The 19,877-nt window shown below is 58.1% G+C and overlaps 1 protein-coding gene across 5 annotated transcripts; it reads right to left on the reverse strand.

Annotated features, from left to right (window-relative positions):
* Positions 1-229: 229 nt before the first annotated feature.
* Positions 230-19,343, reverse strand: ITGA7 (integrin subunit alpha 7). Of its 5 annotated transcripts, XM_068559727.1 has the most exons (26): positions 18,918-19,228; positions 14,657-14,784; positions 14,478-14,557; positions 13,164-13,419; positions 12,541-12,672; positions 12,163-12,282; positions 11,093-11,300; positions 10,790-10,983; positions 10,325-10,413; positions 10,074-10,201; positions 9,845-9,940; positions 9,643-9,704; positions 9,351-9,520; positions 8,772-8,921; positions 8,010-8,125; positions 7,234-7,426; positions 7,071-7,151; positions 6,886-6,965; positions 6,673-6,747; positions 6,427-6,529; positions 5,763-5,939; positions 5,444-5,575; positions 3,538-3,651; positions 3,210-3,308; positions 2,996-3,121; positions 230-944 (listed from the first exon to the last, which is right to left on the reverse strand). In XM_068559727.1, exons 1-26 carry the CDS (start codon positions 19,121-19,123, stop codon positions 714-716), a joined length of 3,546 nt encoding a protein of 1,181 aa, XP_068415828.1. In that variant the 5' UTR covers positions 19,124-19,228; the 3' UTR covers positions 230-713. The 5 variants fall into 5 exon arrangements, with proteins under 5 accessions (XP_068415828.1, XP_068415826.1, XP_068415825.1 ...); XM_068559725.1 differs by lacking the exon at positions 12,541-12,672 and having other exon boundaries at positions 18,918-19,343; XM_068559724.1 differs by lacking the exon at positions 12,163-12,282 and having other exon boundaries at positions 18,918-19,343.
* Between the last annotated feature and the right edge of the window lie 534 nt (positions 19,344-19,877).

The following is a 19,877-nucleotide window of genomic DNA, read 5'->3' on the forward strand; positions in this document are numbered from 1 at the left end:
CCACTACCCCTAGGACAGCTCCCCGTCCCTTCCCCGTGTTCCCCCCACTTCTGAGACCACACCCACGTGCCCCCAGGACCTGGTCACAAAAGTCACCAGTATCCCTGCCAGGCCCCCCGGGCTCCCTCCAGCCACCACCTTTGTCCTGGGCTGTGGGGATGCAGAGAGAACCAGTCCTCTCTGGAGACCCTGGGCACGAGGGAGCAGGACTCAGCAAAGAAGCCAGAGGTTTTGTCCTCAAATAGTTTTTAATAAATAGAATCCACCGATTGATGCGGCAAACTAAGGTCAGAGGCGAGGGGAAGCTAGGGAGGGAAGAGCCCCTGAGTCAGCGACATAACCTCCTCCCCACCCTCTGGGCTTAAGGCACTTTCAGGGAGATAGGTCCTTGGGGTCTCATTATACAGGGTGAATGGGAGAGGGAGGGATTAGGGTCCCTTCTCCCCACTTTTGCACCAGGACACCACTGCCCTCCTCACCCTCCCCCACGACCCATCCCTGATTTACCCCCTCTCATCTCACAGCATCCTAAGGGGAGGTTTGGGGGTGGGGGGGTGTGGTCCTCACGGGGAGAGAGGTCTGCGCCCCTGAGGAAACAGATCCTGCCAAATCCTGATGGGACACCAGCAACCCAGCCTGCCCTCTTCATCCCCAGGAGCCATCTCTGGGGAAGGGGTGCAGGGGACCCATGGGCCAGGCTGGGAAGGAGGAGGCTAGGCAGTGCCTGGCACAGGGTGCCCATCGGAGCCCAGCTCCGGGTGCCCATCCCCAGCCAGGATGGGGTGTGCATCGGGGCCCTCCCGCCGGGGGCTGCCCCAGTTGTTCCTCAGGATGGTGCCCGTCTTCTCCTCCTTGAACTGCTGCCGGTCTTCCCGTGGGATCTTCACCGCGTGGTACTGGGGCACAGTGGCTTCGGGGTACCGCGCTCGCTTGAAGAATCCCATCTGGAAGAACAGCAGGCCAGACACGAGGAGGCTGCGGGGCTGAGGTCCCTGGAGCAGATGCCCAGCACAGCCCAGCCTCTTGCCTCCACCGTCCCTGGGACAGAAAGAACCAACAGCAGCAGAAAGGGGCTGGCTGGGCAGCAGCTCGTGCAGTAAGCAGCCCTCACAGGTGCCACCGTCAGTGCTGGGTCCCCAGGTTCTCATGGGCAGCAAGAGAAAGACCAGGAGGGGCCTGAGGTGCAGGACCAAGGACATCTCCCTTGGTGCCTGAAAGAGGGGGTTGAAGGTAGAACATCAGGACTGCTGACCCCAAAGTTTTCCACACCCCCAAGATTTTTAAGAGACCCAGTAGCATCCCCTAGAACACAAACAAGAGCAGAGGAAAAACATGGCTTCCTAGAGCCCTGCAAACTCCAGAATGATTCCTCTCAAGCCTCCTACGCACAACCCCTGTGTACTGAGCAGCGTGGCCCTTAGGGCGGGCCCTCTCCTCTGTGAATATGGTAGCCTGGCCCCTCCCTAAGTCATGAACATGCTGGCCCTTACCTACCAAGACAGAAATGTGCCCCTTGCACACTCACACTCAGGACTTCGCAGGACTCCTACATGCTGGACTGCACGGCACCTCCTTGCACATATGTCTCTGCACACTCATGCCCACAGAAAAGACATGCACGGCACCTCCCTGCACTCCCCACATGCTCACAACTCCAGGAGCCCACCCAACCCTTGTGCATGCCCCAGGCTGTGCACACTCATCCTTATGACCTCACCCTGACAACCACCTCCCCTCAGTTCCTGGAACTCACACCACCCTCATGAAATCTCCTTTCTACACCCTGCACATTCCTGGTCCCCTGAATGCTGGGAGCTCGACCTACGCTCACATACATACCCACACACGCGCGCACACGCGCGCACACACATGCTCACACACAACAATTACCCCACGGTCCCTGGACCCCCAGCTTCCGCAGCTGAGGGCTGCACGGCCAGCCGGGCCCGGTGATAGTTGGTGGGGAAAGATGAGCTCTGGCTGTTCCGATGGAAGAAGCCACACTGGGACGGAAGGGAGGAAGGGAGCAGAAGAGGTGGAGGATGGGAAGACTGAGGAGGGATGGGGGCCTCTACCTCTGCCTTGTCCCCCTTCCATGGGAGCAGGAAGCAGAGATTCTGGAGCCAGTTTCTCGGAGGCACCAATCTCCACTAAGAATGGCAAGGTTCCCAACAGTCTGGATGCCCAGAGGCCTGGTCCACTGATGGCTCACATTTGCCAGAGGGTGTGCTTGGTCCTGGGGAGGGGGGGCAGTTCTCCATAGGGCCCCAAGGGCATGCATGGCTCCACATAGCCCAGATGTGGCATGTGGTTCAGGGGATGACCGCTGGTGATGGATGTGATTCTCTGTACTGACACGCGCATGAACGGGCTTTTAATGTGGAGCCCCAGACGCACACGTGATTCTGGCTACACTCTGTGTGTATGAGAAAGGTTCCATGTAGAGCCTGGTATGTGGAGGTTCCGAGTTCAGTCCTGGCAACAGTTCCCTGCAGGCAGTTCTCCACACTGGTTGGCTTTCTTGGCCACAGTTTCCTTCCCAGCCTTACCCGCCATGCTCTAGTTAATTCAGACCCCACTTCCCTGCCTCCATGACTTTGCCTCTCATAGTCCTTCTGAAAGGCCCAGACCCACCCATCCCTCTCCCCACATCCAGATCCTACCACTCCACCTTCTAAGGCGCAGCTCCAGGGCCACCAGCTCTCAAGCTTGCCCTCGCCTGAATTCCCACTGCACTTTCTTGACTTAGTCCACTGCCTCGTCCTTGACTACTCCCCTCCCCAACTAGACTATAAAATCCCTGAGAACAAGATCTACATCTGACTTATCTCTGAAACATCCAGGGCCTGATAGAGACCCTGGTACACGCAGGGTAAGTGCTCAATGCAGATTTGCTGAATAAATGGGAGACTGGGTGAGAGAACCACATCATGAAAGGCCACCTGCCTGACAAGGGAGCCCTGCGCCCACTGGCGTCACCCTCCCCAAGGCTCACCTTCCACATGAGCAGCACCAGCAGCGCCAGCACCAGCAGCCCGGCCAGTACAGCCAGAAGGATGACCCACCAGGGGACTCCTTCTGCCACCACAGCCACGGGGTCCAGGTATACCATCACTGGGATCTGGGGAGCAAGGGGTTAAGGGAACAAGGGCTGGAGCAACAGGACAGAAGAGCTTCCCCTGCTCCACCTCCCCAGCCCGGCAGCTCACCACTGTGGAGGCATCTCTGAGCAGCAAGTTCTTGATGGAGGACTTCACGGTGATGTTGGCTTGGACAATCACTTCCAGGGACTTCACAGCCGAGTACTCCTAAGGGAGCAAGGAAGGAGACCCTCCTCCTAAATGCCCCCACGCCCCCACCTCCCCCCAGCTCCTGAAGTTTGTAAACGGAATGGTGCCCAACACGGAGGGTGTTTCTGCCTGTCTTGGGTTGAGAGTGTGCTGCATTTGGACAGGAAGGAGGAAGAAGGAGAACTGAGCCCCAGGGCAGGTGTTGGGGAAGAGGATGCCCAGCCCAGCGCCCCAGCCTGACTCTCACCTCCAGGAAGGTGCTGTTCCAGAGGCGGCCCCAGACATGCAGCACAGCTGCACGGTCAAAGCTGTAGAGAGGGCAGCTGAACACCACACAGCTGGCCGTGCCCCGGGTGCAGTCCTGGGGACCAGGACAGGCAGGGCTCTGAGCTGCTTGGCCCCAGCCCACTGAGCTGCCCAGGGCCCAGCACCCTCACAAACGTGGTCACACAGACACCGTCTACCCAGAGCCTTCCCTCCATCCCTCCATGAGCCCCCATTTTCCCCTGGCTCTTCGTTCAATATCTCTCCCATTTTCCTTACCTGGCTTCAAACTCCCCTCCTCCAAGAAGTCTTCCCAAACTAACCCTGTGGTCCAAAATAGCAGCCTAGCCCAAATCTGGGCTATTTGGCTTTGAAATGCATGGGGAGCAGGGAGGAGGTCTCTTGACAGCGGCAGGCAGAGTATCTTCCCCAGTAGATGCTTATGTTACCTAATGACAGTCCCATATATTGAGCATCTATCTGCAAGGTACTTATCTCACTTAAATTCACAACTGTCCTGCAAGGTGCATATTATTATCATCCCCATTTTTCAAACTAGGAAATTAAAGTTCAAAGAGGCCAGGTGACCTGCCTCAGGTCACACAGCTAGCAAAGCTGGAAAGAGGTGGAGCAGATACTTGAACCCAGGTCCAGGGTGGGCAAAGCTGCCCTCCTTTGCGAAACCCAAACTCACTGAAGGAGGAGGATGCCCCAGGAGCTGCTGGGGGGACAGGGGACTTAGGCCCTTCTCCTTCCAAGCCTGCCCTAAATCCATTTGGCCCAATCCTACCTAATGGCCCATTTGCCTAAAAATTAATGTTCTATTCATCACGCTGCCTATACAGAAGAATGGCCACTTTCGAGCAATTCAAGAATCCTTGGTCAATTTGTCTAAAAGTCATTTTAAGTAAAAGAATCCATTTCAAAGTTCTTATCAAAAAGGGTGGCCTTTCAGAAGAAATCAGTCACCTGGAGAAAGCAGGACTATCCATGTAACAGGGAAACAGCAGTTACACAAGCTCATACCACCCCTGAGGTGCCTTCATTTGCTTTCCACCATGCTCTCAGGGGGACAGGGAAGCCGAGGGCCCCCAGGAAGGATGGGCTGTGGCAGCGGAACTTCCTCCCAGACAGATGCTACCAGAGCTGACCCAACTGCTGCCCTCCCCCTGCCAAGGTCTCTTTGCCTCTTTTTGCCTCTATTGCCCATCCTTTCCACACCTGGGATTCACCTTCTGCCACCAGGCCAAGCACCCCCCGATCTGTGTCCCCCCTCCCACTCTCACTGCCAGCGCCATCCTAAAAGGGACCAGTATACAGAGTCTGCGCTAATCTGCTCAGTGAGCCCCCTCAGGAACAAAACCGTGTGAAACAAGGAGGAAACGGGGAGGCAAAAGGGCTCGAAAAGGATAGGCTTAATGAATCACATAAATATACGATCGATTTAATTATTAGAACTTTTAAAACCTTCAAGTGTTTTTTGACATTGTGAAAATCAAGCAGGTTTCCTTATGCAAACTGACTTTCTGTCCTAAAAGAATTCAAAAGGATAACAAACAGATCTCAGAGATGGCTAAAACCACCCCCCTATAAAATGTGACCTTTCATACAAACGCAGGGAGAATCAACTGCGTGGGCAACGGGCTATGGTAAGTGCCCTGCTCTGGAGTGAACACCTGGTGGGCACGGGGGAGCTGCGGCGGCGGCAGCTGCTGCACAGGTGTGATGTGAAGTGCCCTGTCACCTTGCCCCCGGTGTCCGTGACCATCACAGTTGTTGACAGGCCACCCAGCACCCTGAAGCTCCCTGCCCTCCCCTCTCCCCGCCATCCTCTGTCATACCCCGTGCCCCACCCCATCCTGCCTGGGCCACGTCTGCCCCGCCCTCACCAGGGTGACGTTTTTCTTCTTCTCAGCAGAGGACACTGGCCACCAGGACGTGCTGGGCTCCGGCTGCTCATGAGGCTCCTGCAGCTCCGGCTGCCCCAGCTCCCGCCGCCTCCTGTCCCTGCTGTCCACATCCTGAGGTGGGGAGGGGGCCCAGTGAGGGTCCCTCCAAACGCAGCAAGGACAGGTGGCTCCTCCTCCGCAGCACCCTCCTCCTGGCCCCCCGACCAGCCACAGACCCCCAGCCCCATGGCATCCTTCCCAAAGTCTGACCACGCCCCACCCTGCTTCCGCCGCCCCACCCACCCCGCCTAAGCCTCACCAGGTGGAGGATGTTGGGCCTGGGGGAACAGAGTCCCCTCTGCCCCGGCCCCTGCCCGCCCTCCAGCTCCACCCGCATAGGGTACAGCAGCCACTTCCCGTTGGCAATCTCGTGGGGCCACATGATGTTGAGGAAGGCCGAGCCCAGGGTATTGAGTGACTGGCCTTGGTTGGAGACCTGTGGGCACAAGAGAGTGCGAAGGACAGGTTCTAAATCCCCAGAGATGGAGGGGACAGGGCTGCGGGGAAGCATAGCTTCAACAAAGACTCAGGATCCGAGATCCAGGCACCATTCTCTGCCCACCCCAAACCCAGGAAAACCCGGAGATGTCACCGGGAAATGCGGGGAGGCCCCAGCCAAGCAAGGGCAGGGCTCTGGGGAGAGACATCAGCCCTCCCCCCATGTCCCCATCCCCCAGCGGAGGCCCCTGGGCCCTCATGGCCTCCCCAGACCAGCAGGTGGGATGTCCAGTCAGGTATGAGCAGGAAATGGTCAACTGAGGCCTCAACACAAACACCTGCACACAGCCAAGGCCCAGGAACTGGGAGAGGCCTCGAACTCGCCGGACCACCAGGCGCCAGATGGGAGAAAAGCCACAGCCCTTGGAACATGTCTCAGCTTCCCCTCTGTGCCAAGAAGGGAGGGACCTCACCAGGCCACTTACCGTAACCTCATACTTGACCTTGCTGCCCACATCTCGCTCAGATTGCATGGCACTCTCGCCCCGCACCACGCCGGAGAAGAAGAGCTGCTGGGGAATGGCCACCCTGGTGAGGAGGGGTCAAAACAGGGGCTGAGGAGGCCTGGGGCCTGATGGAGGGCCAGGCCAGGTGAGGCAGAGCCCAGGCCTGGGTTTGGGGTTAACGATGCCCACCCCTCTGGCGGAGGTGCCCACCTGGACAGGGCTTACCCTGTGATGGACAGTGGTAGCTCGATGAAGACACGGGCTCGGGCAGAGACCGGCTGCAGCTCCTGCTCGCTGATCCTGGCGTGTGGCAGGGGCAGGTGTGGGCGGCGGGCACAGGCCCCGCCCCAAGGGACCAGGTGAGGACAGCAGAGCCCTTTCCAGGTGGACTTCAAGCCACTGCCCCCACCCTCACCCACCCTGCCCCGCCAGCCTTACGTGGCCAACAGCAGCTCCACCTCCAGCTCTGTGGTCTCAATGGTGATCCCTGAGGTGCTAAGGATGAGGTAGAAGGTGACCTAGGCAAAGCGTGAGCAAGGTTAGAGTCCGGGAGGGCGAGGGGCTTGAGGAGGGGTCAGGGGTGAGAGAGCCGCTCGGATAGGGAGAAGGGCAGGTATGCCGACCTGGGCACCTCTCTTCATGGGGTTCCCCAGCTCACACTCGACATGGGAGGCGTTCTCATTGGACAGGCACAGCGGCTTCTCCTGGATTGGGGACAGAAGGAGAGATCAGCTTGGGTTACTGGAGCCCCCAAGACCCCATCCCTGCCCTGCCCCGGGTCCTCACCGCAGGGTCCAGGGCCCGGACTCCTGAATAGTGCAGAGAGGCAGGGAGGGTGACCAGGAGCTGGGCTTCATGGGCGTCATCCCCATCAGCCTGGGGCTGGGCTGGGTCCGAAGGCAGATTGGTGACCTTCAGCTCCAGGCCGATGACTGGCTGCCCACTCAGTGCAAACAGGGCTGTCGTCCCATCCGCATCCCTGGGGGGTCAGATCCCACTCACTCTAAGACCTGAACACCTGCCCCCGCCTCTCCCTCCCTTCCTCCTCCCCCCGCCAGTGCACGCTGCCTGCCCCCACTCCCTGAACCTCTCCTCCCACCCTGGCTCTCCCAAATCTCCGCACACACCGGTCCAAGCCTCAGACTCAAGAGAGTCAAGACTGGGAGTCAGGGGACCTTTGTTTCTGGCCCCAGCTCCAGCACTTACTGACCCTGGGCAAGTAATTTAACCTCTCTAGGCCTCCGTTCTCCATCTCTAAAGTGGGACTAGTAATATTTCCTGCTTCATGGGGTTGTGAAGACTTAACAGTGAGATGTATGTGAACTGTATAATTTTTTTTATATGGTGAAGGATTGTCACTCTCTGCCAGAGGAGCCCCTGTGGGCCCCTCACTGCCCTCATCCTGCAAACTTCTGAGCTCTCAGCAGGTCCTCCCCACCTTCCACCTTCCACCCTCTCCCTGCAGGCTCAGCCCCCGCTCCTGCTGGCCCTTCCAAGGGGACTTCCTTCCGTCCCTTGATCTCTTGCCTTCCCACCCCACCTGCTCCCTCGCTCCCCCTCACATGGGCAGAGGCTGAAACTCCGTGTCGCTGACACGGGCGCAGAACCGGGCGTGGACCAGCTGCAGATTGCTCTGACACACCTTGTCTTCACCACAGCCTTGCTTCAGAAAGTGGATCTGGGGAGAGATTTGAAGAGGGGGTCATTCCCAGGGGGTGAATGTATCGCCAAGGCATATGGCGGGGTAGAGGATCACGGGAGTAAACAACCTGAGTTCAACCCGCAGATCTGCTGCTTCCTAGCTGTGTGATACCCAGCTGGTCACCTAACCACTCTGAGCTGTGTCCTCATCAGTAAAATGATGGGAGTATTACGATGCCGTGGTAGACACCAGCAGGCTAGTCCACAGCGAGGCCGCATTTCCTCGGCCTTTCTTGCATGTAACTAAGTCCCAGACTTAGAACGTGAAGAGAAGTAAAGGGCATCACTTCCGGACTGGCCATAAGAACCACACAAGGAACTCCCCGCCCCCCTCCAACTGATGGGGATAGAGGTGACCTGAGGACCTTGGAGGCCACATTTGAACATGGCAGACCCCCACCACCCTGGGCCCCTGAATGCCTGCCTGTCCCCTCTGACTAGGAACACATGATAATTTGGGCCATTTTACATCTGCGGTCCACCTGTTACAGCATCTAGAGATATGAGGAACCACTGGGGTAACATGAAAGAATTTTGCAAGCTGTGAATGTCACTGGCGAGGGAGTCATGATCCCTGTTCCTCCCAGCTTCTTCTCCTGGGCTAAACCAGAACGCATGCTCACCTCTGTCCGCTGGGTGCTGGGCTGGTGGGCATTGAGGATGGGGGCCACGGGGGGCAGCCCCTGGCCAGGAGCCTGTCGCCGGAGCCGAGGGTTCTGGAGACTATAGGACAGAGTCACCACGATGGCCCGAAGCTTGTCTTTGACATTCTCCTGGGGAAGGGAAAAGATAGACGTGGATACAAGAACAACCCCCAGACCCCAGCCCTGCCCAAAGCCCCCAGCCAGACCTAGGACAGGTCCTGAAACCCGGAAGGAGGCTCAGGGAGACGAAGGAGAGAGGTGGAGAACTGGGCTAGCGGGGGGAGAGCAACTGGGGTGGAGAAGGGAGGACGGCCAGGATTTAGGGCTTCGGGGACCAGACGAGAAGATGGAACCTGCCATGGCCATCTCCAGGGCGTATAGAACTTGACAGGAGATGCAAGAAAACAGCAGGTAAAAGAGAGGCCCAAAAGGGAGCCTTCCCAAAAGTCGAGATCTTAGACTGAGGTGTGAGTGTGTTTGGGAAGAAGATGAGCGGAATCCAGGAAAAGAGAAGATGCGATGACAATGACCCTCAGAGGCCAAGGGGTCAGCGTCCACCTGAAGCTGAAGCATAGTGTCTCCACAGACTCGGTCATGCTGGTGTTTCAGCCACACGGTGCCTGAGGCCTGGTGCTTGGGGTCATCCGGGCCACGGCTCAGGAAGGTCACACGGGGCACCTGGCCCCGGAGCCTCCGGTCTGTGTCCCCATCTAACGTGTAATCCAGGGCTGTGGCAGGTGGGAGAGGAGGGGCCGGTGAGCTGCAGAGCAGCTCCAATGGGCCCTTCTCTGCACCCCAGAGTGACCCACCCTGACACCCAACGGGGCGGGCGTGGAGGGGCCTCACTCACCCACAACGGGGCTGTAGCTGCTGGGCGATGCAATGTAGCTGAAACAGACCCTGAGGTCCATGCTGCGGGGACAAAGGCAAGGCTGACAGGCCCGGGCCACACCCCAACCCTGCCCACTCCTGCCCCAGCCCCAAACTGGGCAGACAGGGGAGAACTGGACCCTGGAGGCTCCCCTCCACCCTCCCCTCGGACCCCGCCTCACCAGACCGAGTGGCCACTGGCGCAGTTGGGCTGTTCTAGGTCGATGTTTCTTGGAAGAATAGAGACCTCGTGGGAGACGTGGAGGACGGGCCTGGCCCTGGGGAAGGGGGAGTCCAGGGCACAGGAAACATGAGAACATGAGGCTGGGAAAGAGGGGAGGCGACAGATCTGGCACTGCAGAGCGGCTCCGGCCTTGGGGAGGGGGAGGCCAGCAGAGAGGGAGGGCTCACCTGAAGAGCACGGCAGTGTCGGCCAGGGAGCCCACCAGCAGGTCCGGGTAGCGGTTCCCATCCACATCCAGGCCGCCCGACAGAGAATAGCCAAAGCTCTTAATGCCCACAGCCTCGCCCTCCAGCACCTGCGGGACCAGACCATCAGCCTCCCCACCCATCACCCCCCAGCCTCTGCCTCCCCCGCCCTCTGCTGCTTTGCCCCCAGGTCCCCCAGACACCCATTCCCTCATCCCCACCACTCCCCTCACCTGGGAAGGTTTGACGACAACCCCCAGGCTGCTCCCGTGGTAGATAAAGACTTTCCCATCCCCATCGAAGGGAGCCCCTACGGCAAGGTCTGCAGGAGTGGGAGAAAGGCAATCAGACCTGGGGGCTGCGGGTGGGAGGCATGAGGTCCAGGCCCCTACTTTCCCTCAGTCACTCAGTTCCATACCCTGTGTTTTCTATTTTATTGAGAGGCTACTAAGTCCTGGGCACCTTACACATGTCATTTTTAATCCTTTCAGCTACTCTCCGCAGGTATCACTGGCTCAGAAAGGGGACCTGCCCAAGGTCACAAAGCTGGTAAATGGTAAAGCTCAGACAGGAGCCCAGGTTGCTCCTCTCCCTGAGCCCTCAGAAGACCTTCCCCTTGACCTCAGAGGCACTTCCGCACCCCTGCCCCTCCCCCCTCCCTCCCCCCCTTCCCCAGCCTTCCCTGTCCCCATTCATACCTGGGAAGCCATCTTGGTTGAGGTCTCCCAGGACAGCCAGACTGATCCCGAACATGGAGTCAGGAGAGCCGCAGAGCCGGAGAGGGGAGACCCCAGCCCAGTGACCCCCCTGGTTCATGTACACATACACGGCACCCCCCAGTTCTTCTTGGCGCTCAAAGTAGTAGGGGGCACCCACTACCAGATCTGTCCAGCTATGGAGAGAGGGAGACAGCCAGTGGAGTCAGGAGGAAAGGCCAGAGGCCCCTTACCCCTCCTAGACCCAGCCTCCCCCAGGCTCCACCCGCCTCGGCCCACTCTCACCCATCATTGTTAAGATCAGCCACCGCCAGCGAGTAGCCAAAGCCAGAGGTCAGGCGCTCCCCGGACAGCATAACTTCAGGCACCAGGCGACTGGCGCTGTCTTTACGCAGAATGACCACAGCACCCTTGTGGTTGGCACGGGGGGCCCCTGCCACAAAGCTCAGCTCCTCTGCTCGCACCAGACTCTTCCCCGAGTCGATGGAGAAACCTGGATGGGGGCAACTCACCAGTGAGCTCTCCCCACCAGACTCCCAGCCAGGGTAGGTCACAGCTCCTCCCACCCTGCCCCTCCCTAAAAGTTAGAGGTGCCCTCTGAGGTATCACCACCACAGCTGGACCACTCCTCCTCCCCTCCAGAGGCCCGGAAGCCCTCCCCACCCAGAGACTAAGGTCTGGCACAAGAAGTGCGATGAGGTCGGCCTCAGGGACTGGGGAGGAAGGAGAAAGGCAATGGCTGAGAAGGCCAGGCCGCTGGGCTGGGGGCCGAGGCGCCGGCAGGAGCTGGGCCAGGGCACCCCCATATGATTCCCTGGAACTGCTCTCCTCTCTGCACACCCAGGAGGCCCCCATCCCATCCAATGCACCTTCTTTGCCCCCTACTCCCACCATCCTGGCAGGAAGAGGAAGACTTCACATGGACGGGAGAGGAGGAAACGGGGGAAATGGGGAAGAGCTTGATTCACGCAAGCTTCTCCCAGGCCTCGTTTCCTCCTCTTCTGCGGAAGGATGCGGATGAGAAAGGAGAGGGACTTACCAACACAGCTGGACCTTTCTCCGCACATGCCCACCATCCATCCCTCAGAGAAAGTCCCCCAGAGGTCTAGCCTCCTTCCTTCCCAGTACAGCCTCAGCCCACCTGGATCGTCCTCCATGGAGACCCCCGTTCACAGCCCCGAGGCTTCACCCCTGGGCCTCTTCTCCTTGGGCCTGGTTACTGGGCTCAGCTCTTGTCTGTAATCTGGGCCCAGTGGGTGTTTCTCTGGGTACGTGTTGGGGGGCAGGGCAGGAGAGGTGGGGAGGCCAGACCAAGCCCCCAGGGCCCAGGAGGACGTGGAGGGGAGCTTACAAACCTAAGTAGCTATTCAGGGCCAAGTCTCCGGCTGGTCCTGGGAGCCGGTCAGCAGGGTCCAAAGTTTTATACACCAGCTGGTCAGGGTCTGAGCTATCAATGTTGGTCACAAAGAGCAACCCTGCGGGGGGCGGGGCGGGGGAGACACCAGGGAAGGGACATCCAGAGGAGGGGCCACAGAGTGGGGAGACAGAGGCAGACAGAAAGAGGAAGGCGTGGAGAAAGAATACGAGAGAGACAAACAGACCAGAGAGATAAGAATCAGAGACAGAGACAGAGTGAGGGACAGAGACAGAGACGGAAGGACGGGAGCATGGAGAGAGAGGAAAAGAGAGGAGCAGAGGGTTAGAGCAGCTCCGGGCCAGGGAGGGGTCCCTACCAAAGTAGCTGTTGGCAGGGACCGGGATGAGGCGGGGGTCCTGCTCCTTCTCACCCCCCGCCTCGTAGGGCCCGTCGTCCAGATGTGCCAGGTCCGCTGAGCCCTGCACACAGAGCTCCACCCTGGCCGTGCCTGCAAGGACAGACCTGTTAGTGCCCAGGGCAGGGAGCAAGGAGCACCCGCAGGCCGGGCGCTAGTTAGACAGGCACCCAGGGAAGCCCCTCCTCTCCTTTCCAGCCCTATCTCCACCCCCTCCCGGCCCAAGCTGCCTGGGGTCCCCCAGACTTGGCATCACACTCACCGAGTGTCAGCCCGGCCAGTGGCAGCGTGCGGAGATGGGAATGGGAGTGATGAGGTGTGGGCTGGTGTGTTGGAGCATGCGGGCCCCGGCTGGGCATGTGGGAGCTCATGCCAGCATGCTGCGGAACTCTCAGCCATGCGGAGGAGAGGCGATGGCCCCGTTCGTGTGCGTGCTGGCATGGCTGTGGTGAGAAGCGTGGCAGGGCCCCAGGGCTCCACGGCAGTGAACATGTGGGCGTGCTTGGCCACATGCTGCCCCCAACCCCCTCTCTGAGGTACTGGACATTTTGGTTCCCTTCTCCCCTCCCCAGGGAGTCACTCACCCTTCCAGTTATAGGTTCCCGGGGCCCCAAAGAGGAGGTAGTGGCTGTCGGGGGAGAAGGCGGCGGCCGTGCCCTGCTGGCAGAACCCAAATTGTTCGTGGCCCTGGGGGCGTCCCTCACAGAACTTCCACTCCCCGCCATCCAGCTCATCGCGGATGGCCAGGTCCTGGCTTAGCACAAAGCAGCGACCAATCACGTCCCTCGTCTCCAGGATCTGGTCCACACGCTGCCGCGCCTCGTATCGGTGCGCACAAGTCTGTGGGAGCAAAGGAGAGGGGCTCATTCCACTGTGAGGGCCAGGACCCTGCTTGAGCCACGCTGCCCATGTGCAGACATTTGGCAGACACTGGTTCACTTGCACACGGGTGCACGCGCGCGAGTGCGTACAGGCACGCACACACACACAGACACATCTGCCAGCATCACTGGGGCACCGCCCCCCAGCCCAGTGTAAGGCAGGTATATAATATAATCCCCTGCCCTATCCTCTCTGCACCCACTTCTTCACCCACAGCACAACTAAGCCAGCACCCAGAACTCACGTCTCCTCGATCCCACCAGATGGGACTATCCCCAACATGCCCAGCTTGGTACTGCCTCTGAACCTTTCTAAGCACTGCCACCTCGTCTGCAAAGAACTCCCTCCCTTCTCCACACTCCAAGTGTTGCTTATTCTGGAAATCCTGGCTCAAATCACCCCACCTGCAGGAGTCTTTGCTCTCCACTCCTCCCTTGAACTTGTATGGACTGGGGACCATACCACTCACTTAGCATTAACCATATTCTGCCCCATAGGGACTTATATTATTGTTTGTGCATGTTAGTGATGACACAGAGAGAGAGAATGAGAATCTCTGGAACTATGCAGGAGGCTAGCTGAGAACCAGGCTTTTCCCTGAGTTTACACGTCCTCTCTCAGTAACTAGCACAATGCCTGATGTTTAAAAGGTTCTCAGTGAGTTTGACAAATCAGTGGATGGATGAACGGTTAGGCATTTTTAAATTTATAAGGACAGGGACCATGTCTTATACCTTTTTGTATCTCTCTGAGGTCCTCAGAAGCGGACCATCATACCATATTGCCAACCTGAGTTCTGTAAGCACATCTGTGCATATGCACACACCATACACACACACACACATACACACACCACCCTTGCATAAGTGACAAGAAGTGGTACTCATTGCAATTATATTACTGTTACAGAGTCAAACTGTTTTTCCTTCTTTTTAAAAATTAATTTTCATGACCTTTTTCAATAAAAATAGTAAATATTAAAAGTCAAAAAAAAAAAAAAAAGATATGGTACTCACAACAATCTTGCCCCCAGGTCCCTGGCTCCGAACACTGACTCCCAACCACTGGTTCTCCTTACTCTCCTTCTGCACGTCAGCTGGAGGCGGGACACTGGGAATTAGGGGAGGAAAGAGGAAGCCAAGTCCTCCCCTCCCCTCCTCCTGTGCCCCCCACCCCACCCCCACAGGGCCCTCACCTCCCCGGTCGATGTCCACTCTGTAGCAGTCAGTCTCTTCCAGGCTCAGTGGGCAAGCGAAGAGGCCTCCAGTGCGATTCGCCTGCTGCCCAGGCAGGGCCAGAGCCTGGGGAGCGCCCACCAGCAGCCTGCATGATGGGGCAAGGGCAGGAGTTGGTGGCCAGAGTGCTCCACCTCCCCAGAGCTGCCCAGGCCCAACTCCTCGGTACCAGGCAGAGTGCTGAAGGACTAAGGCAAAGGGCCAAAACCCAGTTTTCCCATGTCCTGATACGGGCAAATTAACACACTTGGCCGTGCAATCATCACATTATGCATGCACATACTATCTGGATGAAGAACCACATACATAGTAGATACACACACACACACACACACACACACGCTCACGCCACCCAAGCAGCCTGGCCAGCACTGCTGGTTTGAAAGAACCGCCTGTTCCCAGCACCTGTTCCTGACCAGCCCTTCCTACCCCCCACTCCCTGGCCCCATCCCCAAGCTCTGCCCTCCTCCCCAACCCCAGTTCAGTCGAAACCTTCCAAGAAATGCCAAAAATGCTGGGAGCAAAAGTAACAGCACCATGAGGTGGTCCAGGGACCAGCTTTGCGGGGCCAAGCAAGAGACTAGATATGGGTCCACTTCCCTCACCCTCTCATCGGGGATCCATCAAAGACCCACCGCCCAGTAACCGTGCCAGCCCAGGATTCTATCAGTCACGCCGGCTGGCATGGAGGTAGGGGCAAGTTTCTCTTTCTGTCTCCAATCCTAGCCCCGTTCTCCCCATACATCCTGAATCCCCTTCCCCATCCTTCCTTCTGCTCCCCCGTCCATGATTTTCCCCATTCTGCCCCCCGCCCCACCCCCACCCAGCCTTCTCTCCTACCTCCCCCTCAGACGCTTTCCCAGCTACAACTTTCTTGGCAGGACAATTTTCCATGATCACAGCCAAGGCTTCTTCCCCAGGGGAGGACTGTGCTGGGAATGGAGGCTGCCTGGGTCCCCTGGGGAGGACCCCCAGGCCAGGAGTGAAGGAGAGAGAGAGGTGAGGTGATTGGCACCCAGCTGGCTACAAGGATCTTCTTTTCGCAGAGGGAGACTCAAAAGCGTCAGCAAGACAAACCTCAAGGCCTCTCTCCCCCACTCTTTTCCTCCATCGCCCTCGCTGGGGCGCGAGGCCCAAAACTGTGTGGGGCAATATTGCAGACAGGCATCTGTGGGGCACTGTGCCAGTTCTGATGGGGCACAGAGCCAGTCTCCCTTCCCACAACTCCTCCTCGTCTCTTAGCAGCTGTCACCCCATGTCAGAGCCAATGTCACGAGAGAGGGGGGTGGGGAGTGGAAGGGAAGAGAGCATACACTGGGCATTCGTTAACAACTATTTATTGAGAACCTATCATCTGCCAAGCCCTGTGTCAGGCACTGGTGAGACAAGGAAGTAATATTTATTCAGCACCTAATATGGGTCAGGCCCTAGGCTAGATGCCAGGGATATGAGGAACTAACGTTTATGACTCTCTACTAGGTGCCGGGCACCGGGCTAGGCATGTTACCTGCATTATCTCATTTAACCTGCACAACAATCCTATGTGAGGATTCTTTGCTTCTCTTTCAGATGAGGAAACTCACTCAGAGACATTAGTTGGATGCTGGAATTCAAACCCACATCTGCCTAATTCCAATATCTGTGCCTTTTCCACCCAATGACTGGCCACCTTCAGAAAAGGAAGACAGGGATGAGGAGAGGAGGGTACCCAAGCAGAAAAAGAAACTAGGTGGCATGGCCAACCTTCAGACAAGTCCATGGTGCTCCCACCTCCAAACACAGAGATGGGGAGCCCTTGGAGGACTGGGGCTGCCTCATTCATCTTTGCATTTGCCCCCTAGGAGGTGTCCATATGTGTTTGCTGGACCCACACATTATGCAGACTCACAGAGACACACAGTGTCTCAGCTGGTCAGCGCATAACTAAGCACCAGGAGAAGCTAACAGTCGTGTTTAATGCTCACATCTCCCCTGGAGGTCATGAGCAGGGAGTAGAAAGGAGGGGAGGGGTCCATATGGAGGAAAGAAGCTGAGTGCATAGCTATGCCCAGCCCCACACTTGGTGGAGAACAGACCAGACCATCCCACCTGGAACAAGAGTTCCCACACACAGCCTCTCCAGTCCCTCCACCTCTGCCCCAGCCACACACTCCCTCCTGGCTTCATCCCATGATCCCCAGCCACCCCAGACCTCTGGACAGAACAGTATCCACAGATGCAGCCACTGCAGAGAGAAAGGCAGCTAGGAGCAAAGGACTCCCTGGGAGCCTGGCTAAGTGGAGGTGAAGGAGTAGCCCAGTACCTCTGCACTTCTCAATTCCCCATTCACTCCAGGCTCCAATCCAAGTCCGGCCCACTCTGACTCTCTCAATCTGGGTGGCCCTGTGGGGAGGGTGCTTGGCCTGGAAGGTTGGCTCAGCCCGGGGGGTGCTCCAGCCAAGCCTTTGGATCCAGGCTCCCTGTAAGGCACTAAAGCTACGCTCCAGCTCTGTGGATCACCATACAAGAAAAAAGGTACCAACACTTTCATAGCACCCACTGTGGGCCTTGCACTATTCTCAGCATTTTACATGTGTTAACAACTCTTTCAATGCTCACAACAACTCTATATGGTAGTATAGTTGATGGTATTACAGCTGATGGAAATAAAAGAGGCTGAAACCACAGAGCAAAGAAGGTTACACTTCAAAGTCTCATCTGGGGCCAGATTGAAAGACATCAAAATTGGTGAGGTCTTTCGATCAGCGAGTGCTGGGGAAGGTGACCTGCAACCCCAAAGCCAGGGACTTAGCCAGGTATCTGGCCTCTCACAGGCCACGAGACAGCAGAGCACCCCCTGCTGGAACAAGAGCAGGGTGAGGGGGTCAGGCCCCTCTGGGAAGGCCCCCAATTTGGCTTAGGGGCCACCATCAGAGACGAGGGGGAAATGACAAGAGACCAAGCTATTAAAAATAACCTAGAATTTGCCTGGAAATAGCTCAGAGAGCTCAGCATGTCCTAAAAAGGCCTCCAGTCCTAGAACTCTAGCACATGGCGGGAGGGGGGAGGGAGGGAGACAGAGATGAGGGAGGAAGTAGACAGAAGGCTGAAGAAGAGATGAAGTCAGTAGCTTTCCATTGCTCCCAAAGTTTGGGGGACCGCTTGACCCCGCTCCCTGATGACAGGGATAATGGAAGAAGAAGAATCAGAGCTAGCCCCTCCTGCCTGAGCAGGGAAGAGAAATGAGCTCTTGTCCCTACTCTCTGCCCCCAGGCCAATAGCAGTGGGGAGAAGACAGTCCCAGTGGACAGCACTGATCTCAGTAATGGACACTTAGTGTGGCTTAGGCACTGGCCTAGGAGAGAAAAGTCCCCTGGCAGGAAGGGGTGGGCCACTTTCTTCCCCTTCCTGCCTCTCTTTTTAAAATCGTATAAGGAGCTGGGGCCAATAGTACAGGAAGCATGACAGTCACAGGCCCCATAAGTGTGTCTTTCTCCTACGGGTCCCGAACTGATTAGAAAATAACCAGAATTGTCCTCTGCCCCTCACTCTCCCTGCCTCTCCCCACTGCTGAGATTCCTGGAGCTGGAAATTTCCTGAGGAGGAGGAAAGGGAACAGCCTGGCCAGCATCCTTCCTGGATCTCTCTCACTGCTGCTGCTGCTACAACTTTGGAGGCTCTGTTTTCTGCCACCCTCTATCACCAAGCCACCTAGTGCAGACTGCCAGACCCTCCCAGGTCCTCTCCCAGCCTTCCTGTGGTCCTGAGCCACAGAAGCGGCAGCCCAGCGTCCCGATGCTCTCTTTCCATCCCATGGCAATGCCCGGGCAGAAAGTTATTTCTGGAGTCTACCCTCCATCCCTTCCATGGCACCTTCAGCCTCTCTGTCCTTTCCCTCTCCTCCTGACCTAAGCAGAGGCCAAATGCTCAGTCTCCCTTCCTGAGGGAGTTCAGCTCCCAGAAGGAGGGGAGCCACAAGCACTGGGACTGGAACAAGAATGCAAGCTGGGGTGAAAGTTGAAAGGAGATCGCTCCCAGCCAAGACAAGAACCTTGTTCTCCAACTTATCCCCAAAGCAAGATCCTGGGTCTCAGACCCAAGACAGGCAAGGCTCCAGGCTGGGGTGTGGGTTATCTGTAGGCAGCCTTAGTCTTGATGGGGTTGGAAGATTGAGAGATGGGGCGGGCCGGGGGGGCACCTGTGGCTGGGGCACGGGGATTCTGCGCGGGTGTGGTGACTCACCAGCTTTGGGGTCCGGGCTGCAACTGGCGATGCAGAGCCACAGAGAAGCCGAAGAGGCTCCCTGGCTCGCCCTCCTTGCGCAGGGCGCCCATCACGTCCAGATTGAAGGCGACAGCCCCTGGGAAGAGCAGTCCGGCAAGCAGGGAGCCAAGAAGGTAACAAATCCCAGGGGCCCCCCATGGATCGCGGCCCGGAGTCCCTGCCATGGGGCGACCCCCGCGCGCGCTCCGGAAGAGCGCAAGGAAATCCGCTCGCCCCCCGAGTCCCAGGTCTCCCGGGGCGGGTCTCTGGTCTCCGAGTCTCGCTGGTCCTTCAGGGGGTCTCCCAATCTTCCGCCTCGCCACCCCTCTCCCGCCGCTCCGCCGCCCCAGCACCAGCCAGGACAACTGCAGCGGCCGCAACCCCTGGTCCACTCCGGCTCCCGCCTCCGCTCCCACGGGTGGCGCCCCGGCCCCGCCCTCGCCCCGCCCCTCGGCCCCGCTGCAGGTGGAGGCCGCCGGAGTCGCAGAGGGATGCCCAGGAGGGTGGCTCCGGGTGGGAACCCTCCCAGTCCCACCCCACCTCGGGCGCCGCCCCCGCCAGCGCTCTCCCTTTCCCCCCACTCCTGCCCTACCCCGCGAGCGGTGGAGGCGGCGTCTGGGAATGGGGAGGGAGTGAGAAATACGGATAGAAAGGCGCCGAAAAAGAGGAGCGGCAGAGGGCGGGACGGGTAAGAGATGGGAAGTGGATGAGGCTAAAGGGCAGTCTGGGAAGAAAGAAATGCAGAGAGAAAGATGCAGATGAGTCCGGTGTGGTCCCTTAATGCTACCTTCTCCCCGTGGACACACAGAGCACCTCTCCTGCTGTTTAAATCAAACCATTTCCCACCCGATCCCATCCCACCCCACCTCTCAGAGTCCGGCAGTGGCAACGACTCTGCTAGACACATACATCGTCAGCGGTCAGAGAAGCAGAGGAAAA

Source organism: Eschrichtius robustus, chromosome 13 (genome assembly GCF_028021215.1).
Source record: "Eschrichtius robustus isolate mEscRob2 chromosome 13, mEscRob2.pri, whole genome shotgun sequence".
NCBI lineage: Eukaryota > Metazoa > Chordata > Mammalia > Artiodactyla > Eschrichtiidae > Eschrichtius > Eschrichtius robustus.

Coding starts and splice junctions, on each gene's coding strand:
- ITGA7 (XM_068559727.1), bottom strand. CDS start 19,123: ATGGCAGGGACTCCGGGCCGCGATCCATGGGGGGCCCCTGGGATTTGT. Junction 10,202..10,324: donor TTGTCGTCAAACCTTCCCAG/GTGAGGGGAGTG, acceptor CTGGTCCCGCAG/GTGCTGGAGGGCGAGGCTGT. Junction 6,530..6,672: donor CTACCACTGTCCATCACAGG/GTAAGCCCTGTC, acceptor CCTCCTCACCAG/GGTGGCCATTCCCCAGCAGC.